Consider the following 24,725-nt stretch of genomic DNA (forward strand, 5'->3'; position numbering starts at 1 on the left):
AAACCTCAGCTCCTCAGTCCTATTCATGATTCTTTTCCCACTGTATTTGAGTTTGGCAACCTAATCTAGTGTTAGCGAGGGGCATCGTCTGGCCCTTCCCTGCTTATTTGGGGAACGGCTCAGAGATGGGTTTATTTGAAATACCGGGAGAGGAATGATCAGGCAGGCCTGAGAAGCAGCTACATGAAGAATGTCAAAACAAATCCAGTCTCGATCAGTTCGTTCGGCCCTTCCTGTCTATTGGTTGCGGACCCAGACACTCACAACCCACTATTCTCTCTCTCTACATATATATATATATATATATATATATATATATATATATATATATATATATATATAAATCTTGTATGATAATTCCCGATGGCTTTGAGAAAACAAAGGATTTGTGTGTCACTCACGCAAATGTGCAGTGATTTTGATTTTTATGAACCTTGACATGCACCCACTCGTGAAACAACTGTAAACTGTGAGTTAACACTAACTGGCAGTGGAAGGGAGGAGGCCCTCACAAATGCAGCCAGGCACATCATGCTCCAGCTCTGTGTGCTTAGCATTTGAAGGGTCCACACTGGATTGTTGTTAATGGGTGATTGGAGGAGATGGACTTGAAGCTGTGGAAAACATTCACTGAAAATGATGTCCTGTTAGTCTGTTAGGAATTTACAATGTGAGTCAAGTCTGGAACACAGCAAGCAGATGCCACTCTTAATTTTTTCAACTTTAAAACGAGAAATCCTTCCAGTTTTGAGGTTTCGACCATTTCAGACTCACAGTGATATAGAGTTGGGATTGTTGTGCTATATTTTTCACACTGAATCAAACTGTCCAGCAGTCTGGTCAAATATCTTCACGACCACTTTGCAAGCAAAATTAAAAAAGGTCTGAAATGATCCCTCTTTCCTGGAAAGTCCCCCCTGTTCATCTGTATAGTTCCTTGAAAAAAATGTCACCCAGCAGATGAAATGCTAACCAGATGTTAAGCTGCCATTGGCAGAGCCAGAGGGTGTCCTTTAACTCATAATGGCTCAATATCGCACAAGTTACAGCGGTGCAGCTCACACGTGTCCCAGCTGTATTTGCTTTAAGCTCTCCCTGTGAAGGCAAAGCTATCTCTTCTGATTGTATAAGTCACTTGTTTCCGTAAGAGGATGGAAAAATATCACAATCATGCTAAAAAAAACAACCATGACATTCCATAGGAGAGACAAGGCTTTAACAGTATACACTTGTGATTATCATACCTGTCTGTAATTTGTAGAAAATTGCTAATAATCAAAATATATCTTGTGTTTACTTTTGTAATTGGATCACATGCTCTCGGGAGATGAGGACGCAACTCTGCAAACTGCTTTGCTGGATCAACATGAAAAAAGTGAAAGTCACAATATTTGGTTACATTAAAAAACTCACAAAAACATAAAGAACTAAAGTACACAAATATTTTATGAATCTAAGAAAATTATATGATCAATTTGGTACATGTGTAAGCCACATACACAGTCAACTTGCACTGTGAAAACACTCTTTCCAGCATCATAGTCAAGTACTATTGTCCATATTTACTTTTCAGTTTCAGGTTAAAAAAAGAAATCCACGAAATTGCATACAATGTGTTCTGTTTTGATCCACATGTTAAGAGAGAAATGCAGTGTTTTTATAATTTCATAAACTGGATAAAGTTTCCACTGTGAACGGCACTGAGCCAGCAGGCTGTCCTTGAACATAATAAGTATAAATAGGGCTCCTCAGAAAGGTCTTCTTATCACAGGAAAATTAAGTACTTAAAAAAATCTGTTACATTTTCTTGTATATCAATTCCAGACTGTGCAGAGATCATCTGAAATTATACTTAATATACAATTAAAGCTACTGAAAAAATAGATTTTATTCATATTTCTATATGTATGTTTGAGTTGTTATCTTCACTAATTTTCCTTTAAATAATCTCTGTTCTATTCTAGCCAGTCCCTCCAAATACAAAGGACTATAAGTGAGATGAAGTCTGGCTCGTATTTCAGTGACACATGATATTCTCCAACAACTGGAACCATAAAATCATCACAGCCGAAATTGTGAAAACAGATGAACTTGGCCTGAAAATTGAAGCAGATACAGAATACTGGAGCTTTCTGTTAAATATCCAAACAGATCTGTCCACAAACACTTCAAGGCCTGTCCTCTCCCACCTGAACCTGTCTTGCTTTAGTACCTTGAGCTGGTGTTTGGCTCACGTGTTCAGGCTCTGGCTCTCTTCAGGGTTTGTCTGCTGGCAGACCGCTTGGTGGTAGGTATGTCCGGAGCACATCTTCAGGTGGATGGGAACCTCTTCCTGGCCTCCACTTCCACCTTTTTTAACCTTATCCTTGTCTCTACGGACCTGAGATGTCCCACTGCTGCCCTTTGACGAGACTGTCTGGCCTCTGAACAACTGTGCTCGCTGCTGACAAAGGCCCACCTTACTGAGGAGGATGAATACATCCCCCCTGAAGGCCTTAGTGAAGATGGCGTAGAGGAACGGGTTGGCGCAGGAATTGAGTGGGTAGAAGAGCACCAATAAAATCTTGGAGTTGGAAACAGTGATGAGTGGCCGGTCCAGCACGGCTGACATGGCGTAGAAGGAGATCGGCGCCATACACAAGAAGTCAGTGAAGATGAGGACAGCCATGCGCTTGGCGATGTTGGTATCCTTGGATCCAGAACGGTAGTGAGGGTTGTGCACTGCGCAGTAGATCTTGAAGTAGCAAGCACAGATAACAAGAAAGGCCAGGATGTTGAGGACCAGAACTGACAAGATGTAGACCTGAGCCACTGTGGACTGGGTGTCCATTGGGAGACAGATGCTAACCTTCTGATAGCTGCTCACCCCAACCAGTGGAAGCAGGGCCAGGAGGAGGCAGAAGAGCCAGCCACCTAGCATCACAGCCGCTGCATGGTGCAGATGCAGCTTACGATCCAGCCGCATAGCAAAGGTGATAGCATACCACCTCTCCAGGGTGATCACCGTCAAGGTGTAGACAGATAGCTCGCTTGCGAAGACTGTAAAAAATCCTGCAAGTCCACAGCCGGGGCCTGTCTGCCAGTCTATGGCGTGGTTGAAGTACTCGGCTCGTGTGTGGAGGTCTACAGAGGCAATAAGCAGCAGATAAATCCCCATGCACAGATCGGCAAAGGCCAGGTGACACATGAGGAAGCGGGAGACTGAGAGCTTGTAGTGGCTGGTGAGCAGCACCAAGAGCACCACCACATTTCCCAGAACAGCCAGCAGACTCACAAACCACACTGACACTCGCAGGAAGCCAAAACCCATTATGTCCTCACAAGGATTGAACTCATCGGGCACTGGTGCACACGACACCTCCTCTCCCTCCTCACACACCACATAATCGTAACGACTGTCAAAGTCTTGGCTGGTGTCCTCCTGGGGGTTCTTGAGGGTCTCTCCAAAACCCACATCCTCATCTGGCTGGCCCCCAAAGTAGGCGTGGTAGTGGAGGCTGCCGTGGAAGTCACCTCTCGTCCAGTCTTCCTGGGACTCTCTGTGGCCTCCATCGTTTGGCTCCTGGTCTGGGATTGTTTCCACCACACTCTCCCCTTGGAGGGAAGGAATGCGAAGAGGCCCCACAGAGCGCTTGTGATGCTGGTCGTAGAAAGCAGTCAGGTTACAGATTATGTACTCCAAAAAGCTGAAAAACACATACGCACAAATATGCATAAGATACCGTAGCCCTACATTTGAGAAAAAACACACCTGGCTTCAATCCACACAAGCACGAAGTGTCAAATCAAATCAAATAATTTATGTATCCAGTTGAAGAAAACCGATTCCTGTTTTGAGAGTCATTATTAGTCTGGCTCAAGCTTCTTCCTACAATAACAGGAATGAGTGACACTAATTATGGAAGAACTGTAAGAAGTTATAGGTAAACACGTCAGAGAGTTGATTCAATCCCTGCCAAAAACCACACCATACAAGTGCAGCTGCCCCACTCACTGTGGTAGATCATCCACATGAACGGACTACTAGAGCATTCCTTTGGACGCTGTTTGTCTTTTATACACTTGGGACACACTTCTTGGTGATGCCTCCACTTGACTTTTCTGACTCTCACAAGTACATTTGATGACGAACACAAAATGAAGAAATGACAAAAGCTCACCCTCGTTTTTTTTTCAGGTTTTTGAAGCCACAGCAGTGGCTGGGGTAGGTGAGGTTGGCGATGGTGAGGTGCTTGAAGGTTTTGATGGGCGGCAGTTTCTTGAGGGCCCAGGCATTGCGCGCCTTCAGCTCCCGGAGAGTATCCATACCTGTGGTCGGGAGGGTGGTGATCCCTGTCAGGGACACGTCTCTTTAAGACAATAAGAAAATTAAAGAATTTAACAAGATACATTAGAAGCATTGACATATATTTTTGTTTTTGGCTCTGATAATGTTAATGTGGCGATAAAAGGAAAAGGAGAGGGCACCAGGGTTACCTCCACTGCATGATAAGATAATCAGATCATTCTTGGCTACGTCCTAGCCTTACTGCATACTTTACTCCATGACCCCATCGGCCTTCCCTAAACTATTTCTTTACCTGCTGTCCAGCAGCAGGTTGCCTTCTGCCAGGAATGATAAAATGTTTGCCTGGGTCAAAACCAGCATTCAAATCCAGCTGTGCTCTTCTTTGCTGGAACGTACGTAAGTCCACTGCACAGGCTGTGGCAGTGGTCAGTGTAGTCTGTGGAAATATTGGATTTAATGTTGGTTTTGCGCCTGGCAAACGTTTCATCCTTCCAGGCAGATAAATGACATCTGTGGAATCATGAGAATACCCTGAAATGTTTTGATTTTAGGCTTTATGTTGGGAATAATGTTATGTGACCGAATCACGCAATGATGTGTGGAGTGCTGAGGTCACAAATGGGGCTAAGCTATGTCCCTGATACAGTTGATAACATGCAAGAATGCACTTACTCAATGCTAATAAATAATACTGAGTACTAGACTTTCATCTTACTACTTGAACCACCCACTACCTTTCAACACTGGAACAAACGTACTACCAGCAAATCTACAGAGGAGCTAGACATGATGAGACCAGAGAGCTCATAGATGGATTAAACAACACCCTCCATCTGTTTCCTAGAGTGAGCTTCTCACTCTTTCATCATCTTTAAACAATTACATGTGGTATTTCTTGCGCTCAGCCGTCACGCCAAAGCCAGCTCAACCTCATCGGGACGAAGACATGCAGGGGATTGACAATCTCACCAACATCCTGTGTGAGCCCATTATCAGGACATTCTGCTGTTCAGCACCAGCCACTCCCCCTTCCAGGGGGCAAGTACAGGCCAAGTTCTCTTTTGCTTTCTTTAGTTTCCTAACCCATTAAACCTCTAAGTCATTGTATCTGCTGATTAATTTGATTAAATATCAGAAAGCCAAACAATTTCATATTTGCTAAGAGCTCAATTGTTCTTTTTTAGTCCCATTTGCTGTTCTTACTTCTCTGTCCTCTGCTCTTTTTTCCTCTCATGGGGCGCATTGTGTAAGGCTGTAAAAAAACCCAGCACAGGCTGATTTTGTGTCAGTCTGATTTTGTCATTCCCAGATGTTTAGCTCATGACCTCATGGAGGTGACCTCACTCAGGACATGTTCCTCAGTGGAACAGAGGAAGAAGACCTGCACACGAACCCCATTTACCTAACAGACACTTAATGGCTAGATCAGAGCCATAGCAGCAACTAGATAGCTGTGGTAGAGGGTTTTGGCATTGAACACCTTTAAAAATTGGGACACGGCTTTAAAAACCTTGAGAATGGCAAAAAAGACGACAGTATCAAAGAAACGTCGGAAGTTTCTCCTTCTCACGCTTGCACACAATGGGTTTCACATTTCTTGGTCAAAGACACAGCTGTGGAGGAATCATTTTTAGTCTTTGATGATATGCTATCCCATTTCGCAGGCATGTCTCATCTAGTCTGCACATTACGGATGAGGAAATTGTTGAAATCTAACTTGACATGGTGTAAATAATGAAATTACCAAACTAGGCCTATTATTTATTGATGTAAGAATGGTTTGCTGGAGAGCCATAGTAGGAAAATGCTTACAGCGCATGCCACGTGGCCGCACGGTTACAATTGTCGCCGGTTAGATTCCAAATGACGACCTTTGTTGCATGTCATAGCACTTTCCGTCTCCAACTTCACTATCCCCCCAAAGAAATGTTTGAAAAATAGTTCTCCAAAGCTCACTAATTAACACATTATATCTTGTTTGTCTAATCCGTACAAAAGCTATTGATCTTCCATTGAACTCTAATTAAAAAAGCAAATAAGCAACCATATTGCCCATGTAATAGGACACACTGTAGCCAGTAAATACTCAAACGTAGAGTAACAGTAGCACAAACAAAGAAAAGTTGTATTGTCAGCGAATCAGTACTGTACGTTACACATCTATCACCAGCTTGCTAACATTAGCTATCCTTAGCTACTGGTCATACCAGACCTGTTAAGGCTGTAGCCGTACGACCCCTGAGAGTATTAAACTGAGCAAGGGTGCATTTATTTGCTTATGTGTTCAACATTTCATTTGTAAGAGAATATGTGTGTTTTTTCTTCTTTTAAAGTTACATAGTTTTGCTTCAACGTAGGCTATAGGTTTCAAGCTACAAGCACTGCATGTAACCAAAACCATACTTCACCAAGATCCAATTTATCAACTTTATCAATTTATTACATTTGTTTAGACAACAGATTAGAATTTGAATGCTTTTTTATGCAGTAATAGTAATAGAAAAATTGAACCTGCAAAGAACTGTCACAAAACTGAGTTTAACACTGAGATGATTAAGTTCAAGATTAAAAGATACTGTATGTGTGGTGGAATAATTGTGTGTAATTGCAAACAGAGTTGATAAGAGAGGCTAAAATTCCCAGCCCTTCTGGTACTTACAGAAGCATGGGGCCACTGATGGTGCCCGCGAAAGCCCTTTCATCCATCTTGGTGAGATACTTATTCCTGTGAAGGTCGCTGGACAGGAAAGCACAAATTTAAGTTTATTAAGGGAAAAGTTATCCCTCACATTTCAATCAGACTGACGGAGGCGAGGCATGGCATAATATTTTCCCAAGCCTCATCACTGCACATTTCTCTGTTTATTTTCTCTCTTTTCAGGGGTGAAACATGACAGTAAAAGCTCTCACTCATGTTGTTGATTCAAATTAGACAGTATAAGATGTGATGGCGTACTCCTTAAACACACTTCACCCTCACTACACATCTCCCTGAATCCCTTAAATCTAATACGGATAATAGACCTGTGAGGGGTGTGTTTGTCTTGGTCAGGCTGAGCTGGGATCAGTTCTCCCCTCAGAGCAGGTCAGACGCCAACACAAACACCCATGGGCGAAGACTCACTAGTAACCGACCAATGGCTTAATTAGGCTCTTATAAGAACCTGGGATGTGTGTAGGTGTTGTAAAAGACGAGAGGGGTCGTAAATTAATATCATTAATACCTCATATCCTGAATATGCAGGATTCCGGACCAAGGGGTGACAAGAAGAAAGAAAACATGACGCGACAAAAGGAGACAAGGAGGCGATTCTTACCCGTTCGCTTGTAATTTATCTAACTGAGGCGACTGAATAGTGTGAAATTGATTTCTTCAAGTCTGACACAGATCTAGGGTCCAGTGTCACTGAGTGTATGGGAATGGGGAACTCTTAATGCAGACTTCCTGATACCCTCTTTTGGAAACATATTTTCCCATGAGAACTGCAGCTTACTAATCAAGAGCTGGGCTTAGGCCCTTTTTGAGTGCATATGAGAAGGCCTGTAGAGACCCAACTGTGATCCCACTGCTTTTGTAGTGCAATTTTGGGTAAGGAAATACACATGCCAGATGTCAGAAATGATTTAATCCAGGCAAAATACTGAGCAACCTATTTCTTTTTTAAATATGTAAGACCTTTACATTGACTGACTTTGGTGTCCCAGTGAAAGATATTGTACCAGATACATAAATAAAAACTTGGGGACTAATTAACAATTAAATTATAAAATGCTGTTAAAACAGTGAAAGCTTATCAAGTGGAAAAATAACACCTAAACCTAATACACACATAACTACACACTGCTCTGATTATTCAGTGTGTCTCAATTAGCAGATGTGTGTCTGAAACTACTGAACAAAATTGTTGAAGGAATAGTTTTCCATTTTGAGAAATGTGCTTATTCTCCTTCTTGCCGAGAGTTAGATAGTTGGATAATGTTCATGGATGTATTATTTATAACCTCGAGTCGATACAGTGCCGTCTCTTAGCCTTGCTTCCAATTTGTCCAACTGGTAACTCACAGTAGTACAGCAAAAATTAATCTGCAGGCCGAAAATTGCATTTTCCCCATGAACCACCATCATAAAAGAGAGTCTGTAAAACTATTGACACCTCAAACTGCAAGTCAAATATGACTCTTTCTATTATGAATTTTTGATCTATGGAGGATTTATATTTGTAAAACTTTCCTCAAGCCATGACAAGCGGATAAAATATTGATGACGTCATCAGAATGTAAAGCCTAAGGTCTGAGCGGGGAACTTGAGGGCAGGACCAGCGAGAGCATAACCCCGGCGTATGTAGCAGGCAAAAAATTCTTATTAGACTGAATAGACACAATCTTTGGGTCCGGTATCCAGCTCTAATAATACATCCGTGCTAGGAACTGAGGGAAAAACAATAATCCCACACATAACCTCCACTAAAACAACATCTTGTTGTTACACTCAGCTTTTTGTAAGGATTAAATAAGATATGACGTGTTATAGGTCAACTTTAGAGGTGCTGGTAGGTCATATTGCTACTATGTCAGCAGTTTCCCTCAGTTTCCAGTCTTTGTGCTAAAGTCAAGCTAAGCTAACTGGCTTCTGGCTGTAGCTCCATGTTCAGACATTGGCGTGGTATCAGTCTTTTCATCTATCTCTCATTAAAAAATGAAAATATGCAAATATGCATATTTCCCCAAATGTTATCAAACTAACCATAAAAGGTGCTTAAGCAGTTCACATAACATAAAATACTTACACTTGATCTAGCTTGGTCCCGTTAAAGGCATGATGTTGGATTTCTCTGAAGCCGTTTCCGTACAGCATCCTGCAACAAAAAAATGTATATGGTAACATTCAAATATTTCCATGTGTCGAAGCTTCTTCACTGAGCAGCAGTGACAAAGATAAGTAGGAGCAACTTATTTCACCTTCTATGGTGATGGTTTCTGTTTCTGTTACATGCTGTTTTGTGGATTAAAATTGCAATCCCTCTTCCCTCACCCCCAAACATAACCACACATGTGATTGCCTGCTGAGTGTCTGTGTGCTTGTTTTTGCTATCTTTGTGAGATTCAAGGGAGTTCAGAGTGAGGACATGGTTTTAAAGTGAGGTAATTTTGGCCAATCCCCACTCCTTCTAATGGCTATTTTAAGGTTTGGATTGGAGCAAGGGATAAAGGACAATACCAGTGTTTAGCACTCTATGTATTAACTACATTTTCTATCTAGTTCACATTTCCCTCTATGCATTTTGTACAAATGATATTGATATTCCATTAGGTGTGAGCAGTTTCTGTTTTCTACATCCATGTAGAGTATATGGGTATATCAGTATGTGTGCATGTATGTGGTTGTTCTTGCAGATATCTTACACTGTCAGCACATCACTGGTGATGCCACGGAACGAGTTGGTTGGGATCTCAGTGATGTAGGGATGGTCAACAATTTCTCTGCAAAGGAAGACACCGAATAGAGAGGAAATGAAATGGTGTTAATAAATACCTTTCACTGGAAAAGTGGCATAGGGAGGAATGTAGTTGATGAATGCATTCTCAAGTATTATGGCTCAGTAGGAAGATTAAATTAGATAGAGCTGAGAGAGTGATGACACAAAGATGCAAAGATGTGAACAAGGGTTGATACATGGAAAGACAGACTGATTCAAAGATGCACACAGAAAGTACAAACTCTGCTTCTGTAACATTTTGTATGTCAATAACACAGAATCAAATTTATGAAGGGAAGTGGTTTTGTTAGTGGTAGCATTTCTCAAAACTGTGACCACATTTCCCATAATCCCTACAACACTGTGCCCCTTTTTCTTACAGGGGAACACAAAGGAGGATAAACATATAAGTGATATTGGTTCATTGCCCGTTCATTTGTTATTTCTTGTGGCATTGCAAAAATCATGAAAACCTAAAAGCTCTCTTTGCAGTGGAAGAACGCATCCATCTTTCTGTTCCTTAAACAGTGTAAAATATAGTGCATGGAAAAGCTGATAATGCCTCATCATCTTGCTGACAGTCTTGTCGGTTTATGATAGTTAGAGTAATGGCTCTGAATTAATTTGACAAATTAATTGCTGACATTAAAATTAAAATGCTACAAGTAGTGGTTTTAGCGAGCATAAATACCGATTAGTGTGCTTAGTTTGAAAGTTGTGAAGTTATATCAACTTACAGTATGAAGTTCATGTCATTAGAGTGGATGTTGCTCAAGTCAGGGAAAAAAGTAAGGCCGGTGTTGAAAATCCCCCTAAATAGCGAGCGGATAGAAACAGTCAGGAGATACAGTAGACACAACAGAGACTACACCAGCTCCTTTAAAGATGTTATAATAAATGGTATATGATTCAGTCGTAAAGATATGAGCTTAGTAGACGACATCATTTAATAGCTAGCCCAATTTATTTCCTGGCATATTTATGTGTGACACCAAATAGGCCAATTGTCTGGTTACAAGCCAGGGATTCTTAGAGGACTTCTTGAGATCAGTCCAAAGTTTTGACTTGCAACGGGGAAACAACAACCTATAATTTTCTAGCCTAGTCAAGAATTTGCGTAAGATTGACATCTTTCATTCTCTGGCCAAATACGTTGAATTTCTTCTAAAATGTTCAGTGTGCAGTCACTTTTCTGAAGTCGACCTGTACCACTGCATTAAACTCAAATGAAGCATGACTCAGTCTTGCCCATACTGTTGCACACAATGCTGCTTCAAAATGTCTAAATTATAACCAGACTTAAGCATTTTAAATATACACCCCTCATCTTTTTGGATTACCATAATGTTGTCAATATGTGGAATTCAATGACAAAAAGGATTTTTTTTAAAGAACATGAGAACGAAAATACTCACAGGTATTTGAGGTTTGGGAGATTTTTAAAGGCTTCTGGGTCAATGTAGGTGAGACTTTTTGCATTACGGATCTCTCTGAAAGAACAGACAAGGCAAAACATACTGAAAATGCACTTCCACATAAAAATGAGCAGATTGAGGACATTAGTAAAGGACAAGAGTGTGTGTGGTGGCCACTGTGAAATTATTTGGACACACATTAAGAAACACACACTGTCTTAAAACTTTTTGACAGAACAAGACAAGGTGCATGCCAGTGCACAGTGCACAAGAGAAGGGAAACTCGGTGCACACAGCCAGGCCCGGAAGTAGAGTCCAATTAGTGTTTCATTAGTGTGTTTACTCTGGTCCGCCCTGGGCTAGACTGAACACCTCTCTCTGCTGTCTTAAGCCATGTGGTGCCCTGGAACGTGTGTGCTGGCTCTTCTTCACACACCTGGCAAACCACACTTAGCCCAGGAGACAGACGCGGTCAGGTCAATGGGGGTCTCTGAGTGGGAAAGGTTCATCTTCCCAGTGCTGCTCTATAAGGTCTAGAGCTACACTGAAATATCATATCAGCAGATTCAATATAACCACAACATAGCCTGTCGAGCAAATGACCAAACTCCTGATTGGAAGCACCTGATGCCACAGTATTGGGAGGCACACAAATCAAACTACCCCCAGCTAAAGCCACAGATTACTTGACAGAATTAATCAACAGAAGGGCGAAACGTTCTTTGAGTGAATAAGTGTTGGGTGACTACAAGTATACTGATACATGGATAAAGGACATATAGGACATAGTATATGTTAGCTTTGGTTAGCCTGCTGTTAGTGTGTTTAGCCTTAGCCTCACTAGATATTGTAAATTGGCACAATATATTAAAGAGAAAAGGTAATTCGGCTGTTTGTACCGTAACATCAACAGAATGATGTTATATTGTCTATATTTAGAAAGACACAAAAAGACATTGAAAATACAATGATGGAAAGGAGAGAAAAATACACAATGCTATGGACAATGTTTTAACAGGAGGATTTTGTAAAGAGCAGTCACGTTTCTCTGCTTCATTATTTTCGTCCTGCTTCCCCTTTCACCTCCATGTGCATGCCTAGTGTAGGTGAATGGTAAGCTCATATGCATTTTCAGGCGTGTCAGTATGGATGGAGATTATTTCTCAAAATGTGCTAAAACACTGGTCCGGGCGGAGATCATTTAAATCTAGTGGTGTGGATGTAGCCTGAGGTGGCTGAGCCAAAGAGGTGAGGTGAGGAAGAGTTTGCTTCGTCATCAACTATTTGAACTCAAATAGAGCTTTTGGGAATTTGATTTCCTTTTACTTGGATTTTCTACTGATAAAGTTTGTGTTTCTGTGGGAGGTCTTTTCTTTCTTCAGCCATGGTGACTTTGGCTGGTCAGGTTAACTAAGCAATCTGAAAAGGTCTGCGCTCTTGGATCTGGCCTCACTAAAAAGCAGAATCAGATTCATGTAGCCAGTGTAAACAGTACCATCATCACGTAGGAAAACGGCCCGGCCTGCACAAAAACGTAGAAGAGCCTGTTCAAATACAAAACCATTAATTTCATATCCCAAAGGGGCACGAAGTGTGAACAAATTTGAAATAAAAGCGACCGTTTTATTAAATTGTGCTAACGGTTCTATTATGACCGAATAATAGAATTTCTCCACACATTGTCACACAGTGTGTAACATTTAAGGATCTATTAGCAGAAATGGAATATAATATTCATATGTGTTTTCATTAGTGTATAATATATAATATATATAATAATAAAATAAGAATTGTTAAATTTTTGTTACCTTAGAATGAGCTGTTTTATCTACAGAGGTAGTGGGTGCCCTTCTACAGAGACCGCCATTTTGAACCGCCATGTTTCCACAGTAGCCCAGAACAGACAAACCAAACACTGGCTCTAGATAGGGCAGTTTGCATTATTTGAGGGTTTTGCGCCCACAGCAGTTTCTCTTACTCCCTTAAAAGTCTGAGCTATATTCAAATAGTTGCGATCTGCAACTTCACCACTAGATACCACTAAATCCTACAGACTGGTCCTTTAATTCTGTTTCCTTCACCAACTCCTGAGGGGAAATCTGGCTCTTTAGCTGCTAAATGCATCAGTATGTTCATTAGCTAGTTGCTAACTTTGTAGTTGAAAACAGCTGCTTTTTGATGACAATGAGCTTAAACGATGCTATTAAGTTCCTCAGAGCTGCGGGAAACTACTAATTCATCACTAGGAGGGACTCCTTTCAAATTCACACATATTTGCTTGACTCATAGTTAATATAAAATATTGGTTGTTGCTGTTGCTACTGCTGCTGAAAGAAAAAAATCCACACTTTCCTTTGTGCCAGAGTTTTTCCCCACAAATGAGCAAGAATGCAGAAGCTTTTATAAAACTATGTGTATAGGCTGATCATTATTACACTAACTGAGATTTATCTAAATATAATTCTTAAAATTGGTGTTTTATCTTGACAGTGGTATGATACAAACTTCACCCAGCCCCCTCTGAAAATTCTCAGCTCCGACTGCAGTCCTGGATCCACAGCTGCTGTCGGCCTCAAGCAGCCAACAGGAAGCAGAGCATTAATTTGTGTCTGACCCTGAAGGAAACCTGAGAGAGATGCCATTATCTGATGTATGGCACTACACCACACCAATCAGTGGCAAATAGGCCCCGGAGATCCAAAATACACCACCAGAACACAGATACAACCCTCAGCTGGCAGTTTGAATTATTGTTTCTGTCTGTATTTTGATGTCTGGAATTCGGCAGCTAATAAGTAAAGACTAAAAAGGAAGGATAATTAAGATAAAAATGATACGCACACATGCATCAAGTCATGTCAGATTAATTTCTGTAGCTGTTAATTATAGTTACTGTCTCTAACGGCAACACATGCTCACATTTTTATACAGTAATTGAAGACTGGAAACAAATTGCGTATACACAAACTGCTGTGTTACAAGATGCTGTAACTTGGAACAAATCATTCACATAGGCAGGAAGTCTTGCAGTAATATATGAAGTGCTAGAAGGTGTTCTGCTGGAAAGTGTGTGGTCCACCCGGAGACTCAGCCATAAATCTCTATCCCATAATTGAGAATAGAGTGCACCTTGCTAGACTTTTTCCCCTGAGCTGCTTCAACGAGAGCTGGAGCATGAAGAAGACGAGGAAAGAAGCCAAATACAGGCTGTTGTTCGGCCTCTCTGCTCGAACATGCTCATTCCGACTGTCTGTTAAGACCAGGCTCAGTAATAATGGTGCACATAAGTTATTTCATCAAATTGAATTGTTTCTTATCTAATTTGCATCTAGTAATCCCACAGCAGGATCATTTTTTTCTTATTTGTTAAATTGCCAGTGAGGCAAAACTGCTCTGTACCACTCCAGGAGCAGTATGGTGTGCAGGAGAGAAATAAGCTTCTAATGTATTTCTTCTTTGCTTCCATTTGCTGCTGGCAAGGTTCAAAATTAAGCATTTTTCTCTCCAGAGACTAAAGGAGCAGCTTAATCAATAACGATCAATAAAGAGTGTGCCCTTTTCCTTTAGTTACTCACATGTGGGTGATTTTCCTCAGGCTGTAGAACGAGTGCCTCTCCAGCCTCTGCAGTGTTATGTCCACCGATATATATCTAGAAGAAATACACAAAGCTTATACTGAACTAACTTACATTAATTGTCTTTGTAATATCAAAATAATGGTGTTTTTTGAAGATTTGTCTAACTTGTAAGAATGAAGGTACTGTGCCAGGGTGCAAGCGAAACATAAGAGCTGTTTTCATAAATGAGTTTGAGTGTGTGGCTCTAAAAATGACCCTAAAGCCTCCAACTCTTTCCTGAATTTATCAACCCACCTCGTCTAAAGCCTCCAAAGTCACGGGTAATTTTACAGGTATGCACCTCACATATACATTACCCAGTCATCAGTCACTCTGCTCCCATTTGTTATTACTTGGGTAACAAGTATGCTCTTTAAATAAACCATGAACTTAGCACTCGAGCAACCTTAAAAATGACTTAATTACTACAAAAAAAAAAAAACACCTAACATATATTCTGTTAATAAAACATACCTCAGTGTTCACAAACTAAAGCTTGCATTTGAGAACTGACTGATATTTTGTTGGTTTTCTACAATGCAGTCTATCATTTTATCTGGATAGGCAACAAAGAGTCAGTGGAAACATTGGCTGTGAGCACTTGTGGTTGTTTTAGGCATACAGAAAACCACCTCTGTCTCCCTTCATGCATGACTTGGACGCAGACGACGGACTCAGCGGCTGGGGATCAAGGCTCAAGTGTATATTTTACCTCTACACAGAGACTTCACCTCTACTGGGAGTCTAAAATCACCACACACCCAAAAAGCTCTGCTGGAATACCTAGCCAATGTCCAATCCCCGCTGCGGTTGAAGGACCAACATTCCTATTGAAGGAACGCATTAGCGCTTCCAGCTGTGATTAGGAGCCAGCGGTGATACTAAACAGAGAGCATATCATCTGCTTGGGTGGGAGACAAAAAGGAAAGGGGTGGGTAGTTTGGAACTGGGATAGCTTCCCATTTTTTTTTAGCAAAGCATTTGAAAGACAACAGGTGGATGAGAGCAACTGTGGAGGGTTTGTGTTTGGAAAGCAGTTAATGAAAAGTGTACAAGCCTTGAATGTAATAATCCCACCAAATAAATGGGCACTCACATCCTTGAGATGTTGACCATGCTGGAAAAGGCATCCGCTGGCACAGATGACAGACTGGTCTCGAAAAGCCATCTGGTTAAAAAATAGAGATGAACATTTTAGTTGTCACAAACACATTTTACTTTTTTCAAGGACTTTTTGTCATTAGCAAGGTTTTCTTTGACATTTATAAAGGAATAAATTCCTCCAAATATCACTCTCACATCTGCACGGTATGTAACTGGAGCTAGCAGTCAGTTAGCTTAGCTTAGCATAAAGCCTGTCCAAAGCTAACACAATTTGTCTACCAGCACCTCAATAATTAGCACATTAAATCTTTTATTGTTGTATCGGTATAAAAAACTCTGTGTGTGTGTATGTGTGTGTGTGTGTGATAACGGCACATTGTGGTTTTTCCTAGCCTTGAGTCTCCAACGGTTGCCTGGCAATTGCTCTTGACCAAGGAACAGTCTGCCACATAACCCCACGTCAAAGTGTTGTTTTACACTTCAGTTTTTGTATAGATTAAACAAATGAGGTATAACGTGTTCATTTGTGTTATTTTGTTACCTTTGGACTGAGCCAAACTCGCTTTTTTGACTCACTTTATGCTAAGCTAACAATCTCCTGGCTACAGCCTCATATTTAATGTACACATATAAGAGTGGTATCAATCGTCTCATCTAACCCTCTGCAACAAAGTCATATTTCCCAAAGTGTCAAACAATTTCCTGAATGGACGAGGCTAAAATCTGGCACCTGGAAATGTTCGGAGTATAATGACATTTAACAAAGCACTGTGGAAATGCTCAAGACTCTCTTTGTAATAAATGTGGTTCTCTTATAAAAAAAAAATCAAAAGATTTCCCATATATAATTTTTGTCTTTCCAATTTTCCAATAATACTATACAATTAAAGAGTGTCTAGGTAAGAAAGGAGAAAAGGGGGAAGACGGATACCCCAACAATGACACATTTTAGAGTCAAATGAAAGCTTTCTTTGAAGCAAATGATGAAACAGATCCCCCTATTCTATGAACAAGGAAAAAAACAAAGACTTGGATGTGACTGAACCTGAGCTGGCAGCCAAATCAAACAATGTCTGGGTCTGTTTAGGACAATGTTTCAGAAAGTAAAGTTAAGACCTAAGTGTGCGAAACACACCTCCACATTGTTCAGCATAAATTAGTACCCAATGTTACAGTTACACTGTAAAACCAATCTCAATTTCTGAAAAAGAATCTCATCTATATCTCATCTCATCTTCCTACATTTTACCCACAAGTCAAACATTTTATCTTGTTGCAAGATTTTTGTTCAAAATTGGATAATTCAAAGAATTTCTCAAACAAATTCTAAAAGAGACTTTTGACTTATTGGTAAATAAGCTTACCTGTTTAGAGTTAGTTAGAAAATCATACCACTCTCATTTCTGTAGGGTAAATATGACGCTATAGCCAGGAAATGGTTATCTTAGCTTAGCATTAAAGGTTGAAAGCTCTATCCAAAGCACCTCTAAAGCTCAAAGCAGGTAGTTATATCTCATTTGTTTAATCCTTACAAATACTGTAAAAATACTGTGTAAAAACAACATTTTGTGGTTTTATGCAAGATGCAAGACTCTTTCTTGGCTGAGAGCAGTAGATTCCTTGAGTCTCCGCCAACTGCTCAGCATGTACGGATTTACCAAACAAGATATAATTTGTTAATGGTGCTGGTAGGTGGATTTTACTAGACAGAAAAGAGTAGCTGGTTGCCCCTCTTTGTAGTCTTGTGTTTATTAAACTAATTGGCTGTAGATTAATATTAAACATACAGAAATTAAAGTGATAACCGATCTCATCTAACTCTCAGCAACAAATGCACATGCGCATATCTCTGAAAATGTCTTTTTATTGAAGAGTTCATTGTGGACACTTTCCCCTTTACAATGCTGGTAAAAATGTTTCTTTCCTGTGATCTTGCTGCAGATTTTGTTGTGGTAGATCTGAATCACAACATAATAATAGAGGCAAGAGATTAAGATGGCAGCCACATGTGTTGATGTCAGGTCATATTCCACGGCCACCCTGCAGTAGGATGCACATTCAGTGTTTGTTTCACTGCATCCTGTGGCAACAGTGTATGTATCCATTTGGAAACAGGTATAAAAAGTGACTGAGCCAAAGCCACCATCTCCATGCACCTTTGGTTCATCAGGGGAACAATAGACTAATTCAGAGGCTGAGATCTGGTCCATGACTCTGAATCATGCTCACATGGGTGGGGGGTTAGTCAGTCAGTAGACACAGGAGCACAGCACCGCGCACACACTTTGACAAACTCAAACAAACAGAGGGACACAGAGCAGACCCTGACACCAAACACCCCTGTCAGAACCTCGGTGTTGTCCCCGCCGCGTTCAAACTAAATAACCAGCATGCATTTTCCCTCAAGAGCGCAGGAAGAAGACCAATGAGCCCATCTCGGAGGCTTAAGGAGAAAAGTACTCCCCCAATTTGTCATTTTGGATAGAAACCCAAGAAAACAAACAGGTTGGGAATCGAGTTTGAAGTGGGGAGAAGCCACATAATTCGTAATATTGCCAGCACTAGATTGACAACATAGAAGTGTTTACTATGGCTCTGTCACATTTTGATGTGTAATGGTCTGTGGTGACTTGTGGAGAGGGTCAGTTACATATTCTGCTGCACATTTCAACCTGCACTTTCTCCACTGTGATTGTATGTAAACTCCTGTCGTGTAGAAATACTGTCTTCTCAGTCAGAATGCTTGGATACGACAGTTATTTTTCGGTTCTGATCTCGTGTCCTACGAGTGTGGGAAGAAAAGTGGTTAGTTCAGGTGTCGGTGCACAATGATTTATCCTGTACATTATTTTCTTTCTAGGTTTTATAAAAGATTACATTTGTTTTCTCATAAATACACAAGTTAATTATTACAGAATGTGTAGTAACAGTAACAATTTCCATTACACGATTCATTGGTACAAATTAATAGCTGGGAAACAGTCAGTATTTCCAGTAATCTCGTGATGTTCAATGTCCCACTTCTTATTTTACAATTAATCCCAGTGCTCATCTGTTACCATTCAGGAAATAGCATTAGGATTTCACTCATCAGTCAGTTTTATTACACGAGAGGTCGAGGGACAACGAATATCACAAGTTATCACGTTTAAACTCCAATCCAAAAATTCTGAGGTTTTTGAAAGACTGAAGCTGCTGTGTTTTTCCCCCTTTCCCTTGAAGTCTTTTTTTCCTCTTAATTATTCTCAAATGGAACTCTCTGGGTGTTTGAGAAATGTGCTGTAAAAGGTAAATATTGTATTTGAATGCATCGTCCAGACGCAGTCAGGAGTCACGCTACGCGGGCTTTTAAGCGTGTCTGTGCTTTCCTTTCCACCTCTCTGACTCTCAGTGACACATGGAGTAACCTCCACAAGTACACACACACACAAAGGACTCCAAACTCTAAGTGTCCACATATGCACACTCACACACAGACGTCTGCTTTGCATTCACATTTTGTTTTGTGAATAGAACTTTTACGCACTTTCCTCCACAACAGAATTTTAAACTAAACTCTTATGCTAATAACAGAATAAGTGCAGAAAGTTCAATTTTTTCCCAACGTTTTTGCCCATAATGGAGCATTTTAGAATTACTGTATTGACAAAGAAGGGTTTTGAAAGCAGTATAAACCTCCACCATTGTTGAAAAAAAAGGCTTTAAAAGGAATAGTTTTGGAAAACACACTTTGCTTACTGAGAGAAAGAGAGAGAGAGAGAGAGAGAGAGAGAGAAGATTGATACCACTCAAGAGTGGTATTAATGTTCTCGTGTGACTCAGAAAGCTCATAATATTTCCCGAAATGTTTAACTTTTCACATGCTATTTGACCCCAAGACAAAGTTCCTGTCATGTAAATCTTCAGTTAAATTTGCAACTTGACTTGGACTTCAACACCAGTGACTGGTGACTTCACTTCGACTTTTGACCTGAAAATGCTCGATACTTTCCCCAAGCCTAAAATACACTGTAAAACCAGACAAGTTAATTTAACTAAAGAAATTGCTGAAACTGATTACATCAAAGCAGAGTAAGACTAATTAAATTTGGTAAATTAAATAACACAAGTAGCTTGTACTGTGAAAACAAAATACTTAATAAAAAGTTAAGTTAACTTAACTAGTTTTGTAACTAAGTTAAAATTACTAGTAAAAGCGACTTAATCAGGATTCTTTTTTTTAACCTAAACCAAAGTTTGTGTTACTTAAAGATTTCGATGTAATCAGTTTCAACAATTCCTTCACTTAAAAAGAGTGACAAATCAATTCAATTTTCATTAAAATGTTGATGCTCTTAATTCCCAGCAAGTCGACACATAATTCCCCAGATCCGTTTTGTTTGAACCCATCCTTATCAGCTTCAGCAACGTACAGTATGAGAAAATGTGTCTTTGAACATTGAAGCATGTAAACCAATTCTAGTAGACGACCCATATGAACTTGAAAAACTATGGCCTCTTGACGTTGGACGTTGAGTGTAAAGGCTTGAGACTTATGTGTGACAATGATTCAATGCCACTTCTGCTAATGTCTTGGCCACTACAAAAGAGTTTTCATTGGTCCAATTCACAGAAATCTGTAATGAGGCTGGACCTGAGTCAGTAGGACTGGACGTCACTCGCCTGACTGGGGCAGCAGGGTCATTCATTCCCCAGTGTGTGTACAACAAAATCAAACCTCCTCACGCCTCATCTGCTGGAACATCCCGCTCAGTACAGTCTATTTCGGGATTATTCGGCAGATATTTTTATCACGAGGGGTGACAGTTCAGCGCTTGGTGGCATGCTTTCATTCCTCTCTATCCTTCTGGAGGGCTCTGCGTAAACTCTGGGCAGGAATGTGAGGAAATCGTAGGGGACATCGGGGCACGTGCACATGTGAATTGGGGCAGTGATCGGGAGATAATTTTATGTGATGGGTGCTGTTGGAGGCGATGAAAAGTGGTGTTTGGGATGGAGGGATGTTCCAATAAATTGTAAGAAAGGAATGAGGATTATAATAACAGGACCTCCTCCTTAGCCTAAATTATCATGAACAAGCCCTACATCAGTGCTTTAGAGGAATCTTTTTGTAAGAGTAACACGTGTTAAATCGTTATCCACACGATAAGTAGGCAATCTCACCTGTATGCTTACATTATGCTTCATTAGAGGTGTACATGCTACAAGTCCATCTAAATAACAACAGTCATGCTAGCAGCTCTTTGACACTGTATTTTGCAGAGGTGGGAAGTAACTAAGTACAAATACTTTGTTACTGTACTTAAGTAGTATTTTCAGGTATCTGTACTTTAAAGTATTTATTTGGACTTTTTGATTTTACTTCCTACATTTTTAAACAAATATCTGTCATTTCTACCTTACATTTTCAATACAGGCTTGTTACTTTAGTTTTAACGCATCTATTTTTTTGAGTTATTTGTATTATTTTACTTTTATACTTTAAGTACATTTTAGACTGTACTTTTTCAATCAATACTTCTACTTTTCCTGGAGGCTTTTTTTTCCTACATTAGTATTGGTACTTCTACTTGAGTAAAGAATGTGTGTACTTTTGCCACCTCTGGTACTTAGGCACAGTTTTGTTTTCAGAGATCAACATGTTACAATAGCCTACTCACAATGACAATGCTAAAGGAATAATGTTTACCATGTTCACCATCTTAGTTTAGCATGCTAGCAGGCTAACATTTCTATTTCTACATGTTATCTGACTAGAATTAAACACAAAGTGCAGTTGAGGACAAGTTAATTACATTTTCAACTGATGATGGTGATACATGGAATGTTATTACAATTCATCCTGATGGCAACATGAATGTCATCTTCTGAGTACCATGAACAACTGTACCACATTTAATGACAATGACCATCCAATAATTGTTGATGCATTTTCCAAAAATGTCAACCTATATTGTAAAAGTTTGCACAAAGTTAAGCTAAGGCTGATGGAAATGTCATTTTCAAATTGAAATTTTGTACTAACGATGTCAAGACACTATACTAAAAACCATAAATGTCCCCCTCATGGTGGCGCTGTCAGGGGAACAATGACATCAGTAGGCTTTATGCTCTGGGGCTATTCATGTCTGTACCAAATTTAATGGTAATCTGTCCAATATTTGTTGAGACATTTCAGTCTGGACCAAAGAGGTGGGCCCACCAACCAACAGACAGACCAACATTACCATCACTAGAACTGTGCCACAAACATGGCAATGAATGTCATCAGTAAAAAGCGTAAATTCGCAATAGCTGCGACCACGTATGAACCACTCATGACATCACTAATGGTTCGATTTATACAATGTAACAGCAAGGTCTGATTTATCATTCAAGAATGCTGATTTAAATGGAAATACTCTTTCTAATGCTTCCACTTCTACGTTTCCATACAAGCCACGGAGTACCTCTGAAGGGCATGTGTTTCCATCACTCAAGGCCATGGCAAACTGGTCGCTCTCTATTGCATAATTTTCACCCTACTTAGGCAATTTCGGAAGTATAAAAGCCCCGATACATTTTTCAGAGGTGACCCTGACATATTACATCATGTCGGCTCCCAGGATTCTCGGCTGATTCTTTGGGGTCTCAGATAACAACACGACAGATTGGACACAGATCAGCTGTTGCTTGGGTCAATTTATTACAATTCTGTTGGTTTCGTTTCCCACTGCTAAAGAGTCATAAACAAAATAGCCTATTCTCCACTCTAATTGTATTGACAAGGTTACTTTTTATTGTTTATCTTAGATTTATCATCTATGTGAGTAAAAGAAGACGTGGATCACCTTGGGTTTTCGGGAATTGTGATAAGGATTCATCACAATTTTCTGACATTTATTTTATGGATCATGCAATTATTTGAAAAAATAATCAGCAGAAATTCAATATTGAAAAGAATCATTAGCTGCAGCTCTAGCTGTCAGTAATATTATTATACTGTTGTATTACTCTTACTGGAAAGACTGTTTGTTCTTGGAAAGGAGAGTGGGTGAATGTGATTCCACATCACTACATATAGTGTATACTGTAGTCCGATAGCTGGCAAATTAGAGGAGCCCATCAGCTGAATAGTGTCAATGTTAGCTTGGCTGAAGCTGAATGAATAAATCTGAGCAGGTACGTTTGTTGTTTTTCTAAACCACCTTCTAAAATGCAGGGCCAGTGAGGAGTAGTGAGCAGTAATAAGCACTAAAGAGCATCCACCTTTGTTTTCCAAAATTTCTCTCACCTACAGAGCACGTCTGCACTATGGACACTTTACATGTTCAAATACAGCCTTCTATTGAAATCCTCTGATCTGGGTTTCTCTTTCTCTCTCTTCCTCTATTTCACTGTCTGTCATCTTCCCTCATATCTTAAATACAGTACAATTGCAAAACGTAGGGACGGTTTGTGTTGTATTGTGGTGTACATTTTAAACGATAATTAAAGAGGTGAATAAAAAAAAAATCACAAACCAGTACTAAACCTGAACCAGAGACGTTAAGGGAAAACCTGCTGGGAAATTTAAGTTAAGTAAGTGCTTTATTGTATTATATTGTTATAATAGTAGATTAATAGTTCAGTATATGGTAAAAAATGCTAATTTTTCCAATGATCAGTTATTTATAAGTTTAGTGTTCCTTTAATATAGTTCAAGATTGGCTTCATTCCACACCAAATCAATAATAAAAAAGTCTCACTGATAACTGGAACATGGCCTGTTAGTAACACTGTGACAGACAGAAAATAAAAATACCTTAATATCTTGGCATGACTACTTAACATCACAGACAGTCCTCAAAGTCCCTCTGGGAACACTTTGAAGGAATATTCGTGTTCTTATAATGATTTTTCCTCGGGGTTAAGAGCACTTTACATTTTAAAATGCACGAAATAACAGCAGAATCGCTTTTACAGATGCGTTTGTACGCCTACTTACAGTGTCTCCGTGCTTGCTGGAAACCTGGGGAGAATATCAATGTCAAAGCAGGAGATTGTGTGGGTCTTCCACTCAGAGCACTCGCAGACAGCAGGGCAGGAGTCAGCCTCCGACACGGTGCTGCTGACAGGGAGGCTGACGAGCGCAAACAACGCGCATGTTATCACCTGCATAGTCGGTGCAAGATCTCCCCCAGACTGACTTCTGGTTCTCCACCTGATCCTAGTCCTCTTGGTGTCCACAGCAACAAATGTGTGTATCAATTTAAGCGAGGTAGTCTGAGCTGTGATGTTTGTTTTTAGTGTGTAATCCTCAGGTGGAGCTGCACAGGAGTGTTATGCTCAGCTGTCTGTGTGCAGGGCCCCTGGAGTTTCTGTGAGGTTGTGAAGGTGGGGATGCTGTAGGACGGACAGCTGCAGCTCTGTGGTGGGTTTGGAGGTGGTCTTCAACTTGAGGGGAGGACTTATGAGGCACTCTTGTGTTACACTCGAGAATAGTTGTTATTCCCCCCCCTCCCGAGCCGTGTGTTTTATTGAGGTAAACTACATACTCCAAAATATTAAGTCTATGCTCAAGACATGACTGAAGTATTCTCTTTTTTGTCTATACAGAATGGCATTGTATTATTCAAGTCAGTAAAATATATAGTCGGCTAACATAAACTTTCCATTATGCTATTTTTATAGTCTGACCAAGCAGTATTTCCAATGTATCTTTTTCATTTTTAAACGTGTTTCTATTCTTTTCTTTTCCAACTGAAGAGCGGCAGTACTGGCGCAAACGAATACCTTTGGACAATGTAGTTCACAAATAAAAAGTTCTCACACTGCTCCATCGTGGGCAGCCTACATTTCCCGG

The 24,725-nt window shown here is 40.2% G+C and overlaps 1 protein-coding gene across 1 annotated transcript; it reads right to left on the minus strand.

Moving 5' to 3' along the window:
* Positions 1–1,229: 1,229 nt before the first annotated feature.
* On the minus strand, positions 1,230–24,265 carry tshr (thyroid stimulating hormone receptor). The gene is made up of 10 exons (XM_051408933.1): positions 23,868–24,265; positions 15,894–15,965; positions 14,756–14,830; positions 11,181–11,255; positions 10,503–10,577; positions 9,692–9,769; positions 9,076–9,144; positions 6,948–7,025; positions 4,161–4,349; positions 1,230–3,686 (listed from the first exon to the last, which is right to left on the minus strand). The coding sequence occupies exons 1-10, from the start codon at positions 24,038–24,040 to the stop codon at positions 2,231–2,233; spliced, it is 2,340 nt and encodes a 779-aa protein (XP_051264893.1). The 5' UTR covers positions 24,041–24,265; the 3' UTR covers positions 1,230–2,230.
* Positions 24,266–24,725: the final 460 nt, after the last annotated feature.

The sequence above is a fragment of the Dicentrarchus labrax genome, unplaced genomic scaffold (genome assembly GCF_905237075.1).
Source record: "Dicentrarchus labrax unplaced genomic scaffold, dlabrax2021, whole genome shotgun sequence".
Taxonomy (NCBI): domain Eukaryota; kingdom Metazoa; phylum Chordata; class Actinopteri; family Moronidae; genus Dicentrarchus; species Dicentrarchus labrax.